This window comes from Helianthus annuus, chromosome 16 (genome assembly GCF_002127325.2).
Source record: "Helianthus annuus cultivar XRQ/B chromosome 16, HanXRQr2.0-SUNRISE, whole genome shotgun sequence".
In the NCBI taxonomy this organism is placed as follows: Eukaryota; Viridiplantae; Streptophyta; class Magnoliopsida; order Asterales; family Asteraceae; genus Helianthus; species Helianthus annuus.
In genome coordinates, this window is record NC_035448.2 from 39,547,195 (window position 1) to 39,558,858 (window position 11,664).

General features: G+C 34.9%; 1 protein-coding gene across 1 annotated transcript; it reads right to left on the reverse strand.

Moving 5' to 3' along the window:
* Nucleotides 1-294: 294 nt before the first annotated feature.
* On the reverse strand, nucleotides 295-1,870 carry LOC110917868 (protein JINGUBANG). The gene is made up of 2 exons (XM_022162318.2): nucleotides 1,283-1,870; nucleotides 295-1,110 (listed from the first exon to the last, which is right to left on the reverse strand). The coding sequence occupies exons 1-2, from the start codon at nucleotides 1,730-1,732 to the stop codon at nucleotides 448-450; spliced, it is 1,113 nt and encodes a 370-aa protein (XP_022018010.1). The 5' UTR covers nucleotides 1,733-1,870; the 3' UTR covers nucleotides 295-447.
* Between the last annotated feature and the right edge of the window lie 9,794 nt (nucleotides 1,871-11,664).

Consider the following 11,664-nt stretch of genomic DNA (forward strand, 5'->3'; position numbering starts at 1 on the left):
GATCAAGATATCTTCATGGAGATTATAGGATGTGATGCATAGTATGTACAAAGAGACATGCTTAAACGCATTCTGTGCTGACTAAACACTCGCTATACATACCCATTAATGGTGGTGTTCGGCTACCACAATTTATATATAATTATAAAATGTGTGTGATCCGGATATTAAACCAAAAATAGCATGTGTTCGGCTACCACAATTTATATATATAATATGTTTGGATATAAAATTTATTTAGAACCGTTTCGCACAACGCCCAATTAACACTAGTTACCAATATAACATGAAAACGAGATCAAAAATCATTTAAAATTTCGACACTACCCATAGATATAAATCTACAATCAGAATTCAGAACCCACTCATAAAAACCAATCTCAACGGTCCACTAAAACCATGAAACTTTCTGGCATTGCACCATCGCAGTTTGCTACATATCCCCACCTACTCCGACACTCTCCACACCTTCACCGATTTATCCAAACTACCACTATAAACCACCCATTTGTCACTAGACTCCGCATCCTTCTCAACTGCCACACACTTCACCGGCCCCACATGTCCGGTCAGGACCGACAAGCACGTGTGGATGGACCCCACCCTCCTCCACACACATATGGTTTTATCGGCGGACCCACTAAAAACCAAGTTCCCACCAACTGCAACGCACAAAACCGCCAACTTATGCCCCTTTATGACGCCGCCATGCGACAACTCCTCCCAAAAGTTCACAATCCCGTCCGAGGACCCACAATACACAATCGAACCACTTTTCGACACCACTAATGCGGTCACCACACATTCTTGATCTAGTAGTGTTTGCATGTACCTATGCTTCATGTTCTTTCCTCGCCCTTCTCGCTTCCACACCTTCACGGACCCCTCCGCAGATCCGGTGATTACCAGACCGTCCAAAGAGGATACGATAGAGTTGACGGCGTCGTCGTGCGCCTTCACTGACTCTAGGCATTTTGAGTTTGATATTTTCCACACCTTAAATGTCTTATCCCATGATCCTGTGTAAAGTAGACCTTCTTCTTCGTCGATAGCGAGGCAGGAAACGGCGTCACAATGCTTGATCCATAGCGTCGTATGGTGGCGCTTCACCTTGATGATTTATATCAAACAGGGGACGCGTTATTTTTAGAATTAATAATAACAGTTACAAAATCTTATATATTACACTTAGAGCAAGAGCAATGCGTAAAGTTCTAACAGTTCTCGACATAACATTGGTTTTGAAAATGTTTTAATGAAAGTAGATGTTTGTAATCTATACCTCAACGTAATTCTTCGACTTCATCGAGCTCTTGAGTATGTCAAACAACGTCGGAAAAGTCCCGATTCGTTTATAAACTCTTGAATCCTTGGAGTTCGATTTCCAAACTCGAACCTTCCCGTCTTGATGTCCAGTGAAAATCTTGTCACCGGATATTATAACCGCCTTCACCAAACCACTGTTTGACTTAAAAGTAGTGAACAACTTCATGTTCTTCCACACATGTATGTTCTTGCTGTCGGATCCGGTGTAGAGGAGGCCTCGGGTGGCCGCAAGCGAGTAAACGTGGCCTTCCTCCCGAACCATGGAGCCGATGAGACCATCCTCAGGACTAGTAGTAGACCCTGGAGATGATTGGTTCCATGGTGACATCAACATGGGTGAACCCTCATCGCTCATACGGTTAGGTTCGTAACCGTTGTCATCGATGTTGTTGTGATCGGAATGCATTGTGATGTGTGTTATCTACGAATTGGTAATACGAAACTGGAATCAAGATTAAAAAGAAATATGAAGAATATTATAAGTATGTTGTTGGGAGAGTTTCGTGATTGTGATGAATAATCGTGGGTTACTTTTGTCTCGCCTATGTTGCATTATATAACAAGTCATAAAGTGTGTGTTGTTGTTATACGTGTTGTGTTACATGAGGAAAATGGTATTTCATATGAGCCATAACGTGGTATGCAGCCTTATGGGTTGATGTCGTTGGTTTGTACTATACCTGTAAATGAATCGAACGAACACGAATATAGGCATGTTCGGGTTCGTTCATTTAACTTTCGCCGAACATGAACATGAACACAAACATATAATCGAACACAATTTTATGTTCGTGTTCGTTCATTTAGAAATCGAGCATGTTCGTATTCGTTTATGTTCGTTCGTTTAAAGCCTAAATGAACATAAACAAAATAAACTTAATTGAACATATTTGAATAAATATAAATTAGCATGATTGAACAAACATAAACGAGCACAAATGCACGTAACTGAACAAATATAAACAAACAAAATTTAACATTAGTGAACACAAACGAACAAGTTTAATATATTACAGTTCATTCGAAAACACATCTAAATTAGGGTTCATAGACAATAAATTAAGTAGCTTTTTTATATAAATATTAAGTAAACGATTAGATACATTATTTATTTTTTTTATTACTAGAAAACTCAATTACTAATTAATTATATTTAGATAGTAGTTAGAAAACCTAATGTTTATATAAATACAACTATTTATGTATTTACTAAAATTTAAACGAACGTTTACGAACATAAATGAACGAACACATTGTGTATTCATGTTCGTTCATTACTTCATTTAATTAAACGAACTTCCCGCCAAACAAGTTCACGAACAGTTCATGAACGTTCGGTTCGTTTACATGCCTAGTTTGTACAGCTAGTATGAATGTATGATGTGATACACTAATACAGAAATGTGACATATGTAACCAGTGACAAGGTCAGGCTGTGGTATGACCATTTTCGCCTTGTCTTAGAACTCGTATGATAACGTCACTTAAATTTAGTATAGCATCACTCGTGTATGTACAACAACTATGTATAATAAACCACTACCTAACCTTGAAAAATAGTTTGATAGGATGTGGCACTTTAGTTATTTATAATCGAGTTTTATGATTAGGTAAATAACTTAAAATTCAAGTTTTATACTTGAGTCGTTTTATAACGAATTAGTTTTGTGATTTGATTCGATTCGATTATGATTAGGAAAAGTTACTGTACAAATAAAGTTAACGTACTAAACGTACGAATAGCATGAAAAAGCAAAAAGCACACGGTGACATTTTTGTAATTTTCTGGTTGTAGGGTAATTATCAAAATTACTCTACAAATGATACTGTAGAGTAATTTTGATCTTGTAGAGTAATTTTTTAAAATATTCTTGTAGAGTAATTTTGTTCTTGTAGGGTAATTATCAAAATTACACTACCCCCCCCCACCCAAACTAAAAGCTAAAAACTAAACCATAAAGCTAAACCACATAACTAAATGCTAACAAAATTACTTTACAAGATCAAAATTACTCTACATGATCATTTTACAAAATTACTCTACAAGATCAAAATTACTTTACAGGATCATTTGTAGAGTAATTTTGAATTGTATGTTGTTTGATAACTTGCAAGGTAATTTTGATTCACTTGTAAAGTAATTTTGATGCAGAGTAATTTTGATACACTTGTAGAGTAATTTTGATAATTTTGATAATTAACCTACAAGAACAAAATTACTCTACAAGAACATTTTACAAAATTACGCTACAAAAGATCAAAATTACTCTACACGATCATTTATAGAGTAATTTTGATAGTTACTCACAATTACGAAAATGTCACCGCGTTTTTTTTTTTTTTGTCTTTTCCTTCACTTCGTACGTTTTGTACGTTAACTTTATTTGTATTTGATCTTTTACCTTATGATTATAGGTATTAAAGGGGGTAGGGGTGGTCATCACTCATCACTCACTCACAACTTCCAATCAAGTTCTGTCATGTCATCAAGCATTATTCCATCACTAGGGGTGGATTTTAGTGAAAATGTCCATCACTCACCACCACACCGAACAATTTCCCTCACAATCAACAATTTTCTTCACCACCCAATACTTCTTCACACGTGATATATTCAACGCGTTTTCATTTTGATGCGTTATAACATTGAGTGGCGGTGGTGTTTGGGATTGTATAACTCGTTAAATAGAATCATCACGGGGTAAAAGTTTTCCACCCGGGTCCCCTAACTATAACTATATGTGTATAAATTACAAGAAATCCATGCTCACCTCGTGGTCAGTTTTCTCAATTCTATAGGTTGATAAAGATGTTTACAAGTTTTAATATGTAATTATAAATGAAATAATACTTGCACCATCAAAGTTTTTCTTCAAATGAACTTACGTTAAACTTCTTTAAAATCAAAAAATAGATAAGCCATTTATTAGAGCTTATCAAATACACTTTGATTTGACATGTTACCAAACCCATATGGCCCACATATTTTGTCACCTTTTAACGAAACCCATAAAATATTTTGTTCATCTTGAATTGAAATACAGTAGTTTCTTAAATAAAATAAACAAACTCGCTTACATCTGCAAATTAACTTGTGGCCAGGCCACCTCTCGACGATTCTTTTTGATTGTGTGTTTACATCTACACATTAATCACCCGCTCTTTGTTATTCGGTAGTAGACGTGAGTCGCGACACCAAGCATACAAGGACTGTTCATCATAAGGCCTCTTAAAGAAAATTTTGAAATTGAGGCTTTTTATAAAAGTTTTCTAAATATATAAAAGGTTTTAAAATGTGATTTTATATAACGTCTAAAATATATTTTAATTTTAACGAAATGAAATTAATACAGAAATGATTTATTAAACTCATTTATTCATACATAGTTTAGACGGTCCTAGATATGAACAAATAACCTTTAGTTGATTTTTTTTTTTTTTTTTTTTGAAACGCTAACTTCATTAAACACCCCAAACCCGAAAACCGGGCGTGAACACAACAAAACCTTACATCAAATCAAAATTACACCAATCCAACCATGAGATATGATTGTTTCCAGACCTATTATTAAACCATAAAAACCCCAACGATCTAACCTCACTAAAAACCTTATCGACTTTGGCCTCCATCTTCGAAAAGATAACCTTTAGTTGATTAGATTAACGAATTCCTGTGTAATTTTATTATGATTTTTTTTCTGTTTTCATTTTACTGTATAATGTAATATCAATTGTGTTATTGAAGTCGTGATTTCCTTATTGAAGTCACATTTTACTTTAGTAGAAACAAATCACTATTTATAGTTTTGGTTTTGATTTCTTAATTCTTATTGTTTAGACGATAATAAAAAAAATCACATGATGGTGATCTATTTCAGCCTTTTTCTGTGACAAGATTGATGTATATAAGGTTAGGCTTTTCATGTCTCTACAAAACGGTGTTAGATCATTCACAATCGATCATCTATATCTATTGGAGTGTAATTTCTATAGGGTTATACTAATCCCACACGCAGGAAATTATTTTCACACCTCTAAGCGTCACGCTATGGCCATAGCGGGGCGCTTAGGTCGACAAAAGGTGATTTGATGGTTTGACTGACATAAGTTGCAGAGACATAAAGGTGATACGAGGTTGCAGGTGTCTCGTGAACCCTAAGCGCCGCGCTATGGCCAAATGGAAAAGGACATTGAGTTTTTGTCCAAACCTATCGACCACCTCCAAGGCGATGCGTTGATCCTTGCGCAAATGCGTCGCCAAAAAATTCGAGAAAAATATGGACTCTAGATTATCTTCTTTTTTTTTAACTTTATTTTTTTTCGGTTTCTTTATTTTCTGTTTTTTTATTTTCTGTTTTTTTTTTATTTCAACTAGTGTAATTTTTATTTTAAATTAATGAAGTTTTTTATGTTTTAATTTTAAAAAAAAAATAATTGGGAAATGATTGCATGGGGGTTATTGGAATAATGCCTCACTACACTACTTTATGCTATAATGCCCTATGCTGACTGGGATAACACGTGTCGAATAATGTGACATGGTAGAGGCATTATTTTGATTTACCACTACACATAGTCTTAGTGTGATTCTATTCCCAAATCCCTTAAATTTTATTCTAACATATTTTTCACTCTATCTCTCTATATATCTATACTATATATAATATACATATCCAAAGGATTTCTTAAGGTCATTGAAATTTCCTTAAAACATCCCTAATGCATAATGTACAAGTTTTTAAAGCACATAAATATTTATCTTTCCAATAACACCCTTTTTGGCGGTCATACTTAAATCTAAAAGCCCATTTCAAAATTCAAATCCACATGATCTCTTCTTCTCTCTCTCTCTCAAATTCCATCAGATCTAGATCTATAGATCTACCCCTTTCTCTCGATTCATCTCCTACTACCCATCAGATCCGCCCTTGATGACACCGGCGGCCACCTACCCGAGTGAAGCCTGCAATCATCGTTGTTTATCATGTCGTCTTGCCTTTTACTCCTCATCTTCTTCACCCATATCCGTGCTATCTTGTGTCTAATCGCAAATCCGTCAGAGAGAGAACGAGAAGAGAGAGAGAAAGATGGGAAAGAGAGTCTTCAGAGAAACCCTACAAACTCATCAGAGCCCAAATCAAAATCAAATCTCAAAATCTGGCCGACATTCTCTCTCAAGAAACCCTACAAAGTACAAACTCATCAGAGCCCAAATCAATAAGTGGATGTTTGAATTCCCTTCTAGGGTTCCTCAACACAACCCGTCCTCGCCGTTGAAGAAAGATCTGCTCCTCCAAACAGTGGTGGAGGTCATCTCAACTTAGGTCTTCTTTGCAGTCTCTTCTTTATGAGGTATTTCTTGTGCTACAAATACCAACAATTTAACATCTTTGCCCTTAAAAACATATGTTATTTGGTGCATGTTTTAACTTTAGTTAATGATATTGTCAGGATGGGTTGTTCAGGATTGATCGATTGGAGTCTGTGCCATCAGGGGTATGATAATTTGTTTTTTTTACAGAATTATTGTTCATTTTCAGAAAAATTATATATTTTGAATCGTTTTTACTCTAACAGTGAAATACTTTGTTTATAGACCCTTGGAACCAGAAAAGAGAGGGTTTTGGTTAAAGGGCATTCGATTGGAGGAACTGAATGTGTTACTGAAGCAGACTGTTATGGTCAGTTTTTTGTACTTGTGGTTGTGGATTCCCTTGTTATGTATTGTTTGTTTTCAGTTAATATCTTGAATTTCTGTCATATAGATAAGACGACTGAAGGATCATGTCTTGATGCAATTACCACCCATAAGACGACAGATCATTAACTTGGTTCTCAAGAAATCAGATATTGATTTTGCAAAAGAAGTTTGCAGGATGGTAAATGATGACGCTTCAACGGAAAATGAGGTTGAAGATGCTCTTTCCGATGAACCTAATAAACATGATGGAGAAAGTAAGATTTCAGCATTTCATTTGTTTTGTATGTAAAAAGAGTTTTGTTCTGATGTAAGAACTTGTTATTTTTCTTGCTTTTAGATGATGATGATTGTTGCAACTCTCCAAGACATCCAATCAAGATATCAGTATTGCCAAACTAGCAGGATTCAAAGAGTGGTTACTTTTGCATCCAATCATCGCTGAGTCTGATGATGATGAAAAGTTTGACTCGAGTCAAAGCTCTCATAAAATGATAATTTTTGTTCATTATCATAAGGTTACTGATAGATTACAGGTGATGAAGAATTCTATTTTATGTTTGGTTCACCATTTTATGTTAGCTAAAAACTAAACCAATCAAACTTGATTCTAGCCGTCTGCTTTTACCTTTTCTTCGTTCTTTTGTAGTAATACCTGAATGGGATTTTTTTATACATCTGAAAGTACGCTGGCGGTTCATATTGTACTTATCATGATGTCTATAAATTCAACAGGAATTCCTATGTGAGAAGGGGATTAAGTTTGTACGTATAGATGGACGTGATGCATCTGCCAGAGATAGACAACAAGCTATCAGTTCTTTCCAACATTCAAAAGATGCATGTAAAGTGCCTTTTTGGTATATTCGCTTAAATATCATTTTAATAAAATTCAGCATCTGGCTCAGAGCTCCTATCAAGTTTATACTTGATATAAACTACTTTTCACTACTTGGTTTTAAAAAGCCCAAAGCCCGCCACTTTTGCGCCTCGCGCTTCGCGCCTCGGTTTTAGACCTCGTCGTATTTGGGCGCCTTTTGCTTTTTAAAACCAAGAGTGGTTTACTTGAAACTTGATATGCGAGAGAACTTTTGTTTGTACATAAAGCATATTTGGTTGTATATAGAACTTTATTTTGTGCCTGTTTTGGAGACTTAAATGTCTCGCTTTTTTCTAAATCCAAGTGCATACATTATTAACTTGTAGTTTCAGTTTGTTGATTGATTATATATGTGTGTGTGTATATATATATATACTGTTGCTTTTTTTAATTAATGGAGGATAATAGTGTTACTGAAATGTCCTGCAGAAGTGGAGCAAAGGAAAGCAAAAGGAGAAGGTCAACAATATGGTTTTGTTTGACAAGGCAACATACGACAAGCTTCTTTCTGAAGCTCCAAAGTTCCCTCATCACTCCTTCCATCTTCTCCGACAGATTAAGGGTATTATTGCAATTTCTTTTGCTAATCCTTCTTTTTGCTACTCGTGTTTTTAATTCAGATTGGTTATGTGCCTTTAAGGTATAGACTTCTTAAGAAAACTGTTTCTGTGAATTGATATTGAGGGTCCTTTAGTAAAGGAGTCTGAGTGCAAGGTTCATAAGTCAAGCTTGATTAGCTTCACAAGTCTAAACGAGCCTATAATCTATGGATAAATATATTGTAATTTGTGTTTAAATAATGTATTTTACATTATAAAAATTATTATATGTAATTAGGATTAAAATAACTAATAAACATATGCTCTGATATATATGAATTTTATATTTATAGTTATAAATGTATAAATTTAGTTATATACGTAGATCAATAAAATAATTAACAGAAAACAAACTCACCTCATTGTATAATGAGTAAAAGTAGTTGGTTAGATAACGGAATAAAAGATTGAAACTGAGTTATTTAACGACAGTTAATTTTGTGTATTTGTTTTGGATTTTGGTCTCATGATAGTCACATGTTATATTTCTTTTAGATCAATGGTTCTTTGGCACGTAATGCGATTAAGGATTTGATGGCAAGAGGTGCAATAAGGATGGTATCTGCTCATGCTAGCCAGCAGATCTACACCAGGGCTACTAATACTTGAGATCTAGCCCATGATTAGTCTCTCTAATGTGTTGCTATGTCACTTTTGAGATTTAATTTTGCTCTTGTTGGTTATTTTTGGATTTCAAATGTTTGGTTAATTTTTCTGTTGGTCGTATGTACTGTTTACAAGTCATATAGGGGTGCAAATGAGCCGAGCCCGACCAGGCTTAACCTCGAGCTCGAATTACCTATGAGAGCTTGAGCTTGGCGTGCTGGTAATACCTTTTGAGAGAGCTTGCATCAGTTGAGAGCCCATATACTTTCACACTTGTTTACACGCACATCCTCAAACATCAACCTGATTACCCAGTAAGTACGGTTTAATGTCTTACTTGATGATTTATTTTATCTGATTGAATAAGCAGTTTACTCAGTTCTGCTTGACAGCTCGAGAGATAAAAAAAGTTGAATCTTGATGAGTTTCTCTATTCAGTCATCGGTTCATCCATACATCCCGTCAATGAAATCTCATGAGAATTGATGCCAAATTCGACCTGATCTTATGCTGATCAACAAATTCGACCCGACTCGTTTCAACCTGAATCCATTGTCCTTTGTCCCAATCCGCTTCAATGTAGAAGCCACAAAAATATTATTGGCAGCAATGGAAGACTTGATGTTGAAGGGAATGCGAAATGCTGATAAAGAGTTCTTCCATCAGTTAATCATTTCTTTAATAATTTTTTATAAGGATTTGATATAATAAATAATTTTTTTTTGGGTTGCAGGCACTTCTTTCTCTATGCTCAGCTAGCAGTCTGGCGTCTATTTTACACAGACTTAACCCTACCCTCTAGAACTGTAAGTTACAACATTTAACAATGATCACGATTGCATCCAGATGCCATTGCCACTGCTGATCCTCCTTCATCTCAACTTAGCAAGGTACTTCACGCTAATTCGTTTTCAGATTTTTGTTTCTTTAAGTTTGTTATTCTTCTGTCTATAAGGTATTCTCTCGATGATTTGAATCAATCTCACTTGGAATTTGGTTTTGGTCATGCTTTCTTAGATTTGTTTTGGTTAAATTCTTATGTTTTTTCATCGTTTCTGATCATTATTACTATTATGCTTAATACTGATTTCAAGTGGCTTAGTCAATTCCTGTTATTTTATTCACCAACTCTGATTCTGTGTTGTTTGTGAAAATTTGATCTGAAAGTGATGAAATGTTTGTTTGATTCTTGATGAGTTAACCATATATCATATGTAATTTAGTGAAAAACATGTGATTTTGTAAGAAAATATTTGTTCACAACATGGAATCTGTTATATATGTAATCAACTCAAATGGGTACAAGGATAGTGCTGTTTTGTCGGGATTATTTTTCTTTTTGTTTATTTCCTGTTTTTGCAGTGTTCAAATATTTAAGGTTTCTACTATTGTGTAAGATTATGGAGTAGGTACTGAACTATAAGTGCCACTTCTCTATAGTTCATACATTTCACATAGTGAACTGAACACTCATCTATGTGTTCATTAGATAGGCGGGTTGGGTAAGGGGTCAATGTGGGTAAGTGGGTTCATGTTAAAACAGTTTGCTTTAGTGCTGGCGATAAGGGTTGGTTTCATTGGTTTGACAGTTTGATTTGCAAACACTGATAATAATAATAATCAATTTCCTTTTTCTAAAATAGAACAAAATTATATGGTTTTTAATATAAGACTGTAACTCAGGTAGATACAATCATAAATAAGCGACCCATCTATTTAGAATATTTGTTTGGTTAGAATGTTGATCCATGTTACGTGGTTTAGTTTTGTAGGTGATCCCGCAAAAGAAGTACTGAGAGACTCATGTCAAGATTTGATGATGATATGTCAGCATGTACGGAGCACATTTGACCAAGCTGTTGCTGATTTTCAAAACAATAAGGGCATACGGTGTGGAGCGGCAAAGGGAAGTGGCAAACCACTTTGCCACTCGGTAACACCACCACCAACATATAGTTTGCCGAAATGGTTGGGTAAATCGGTGATGGAACACCGATTCGGCAAGAGGGAGAAGGAGAGAGAGGGAGGGTATTGTGGGTGGGGTCCATTCTTATCTCAGCCAATCACATCTTTTTCCTTTTTTTTTTTAAAAAAATAGTTTACCACTTCACCAAGTGTTTAAACCATTGCCAACATTTTTCACCAAAGTTTAAACACTTTTGACTGATTGACATGGCGTGCTCTGATTGGTCGGTTTTTTAGTTTGCCACTCTCAAGTGTTTAACCACTTCTTACACCCTAATGGTTCTGAAAGCGAGTAAATGGACAACTTTTTTGATCTTTTTATATTTCTATATTTCTATCTACTTACGAATTATATAGTTTGATGTTATTTGTTATGAATGGTGGAATTATGTCTTTATTTTTTCTTAGACACTGATCTGTATTCACCTTATTTAGAGGTTACATGTTTAATCAATGCGTCATTTGGTCTCTGTTTATATTAGACGGGTTAAATAAAGAAGGGAATATTTCATAGAATAGTAACCAAGTTTCAAAAGTGTTCTAATTAGGTCACTGGTGCTGTTTTTATCCCAATTAGATAACTTAACATT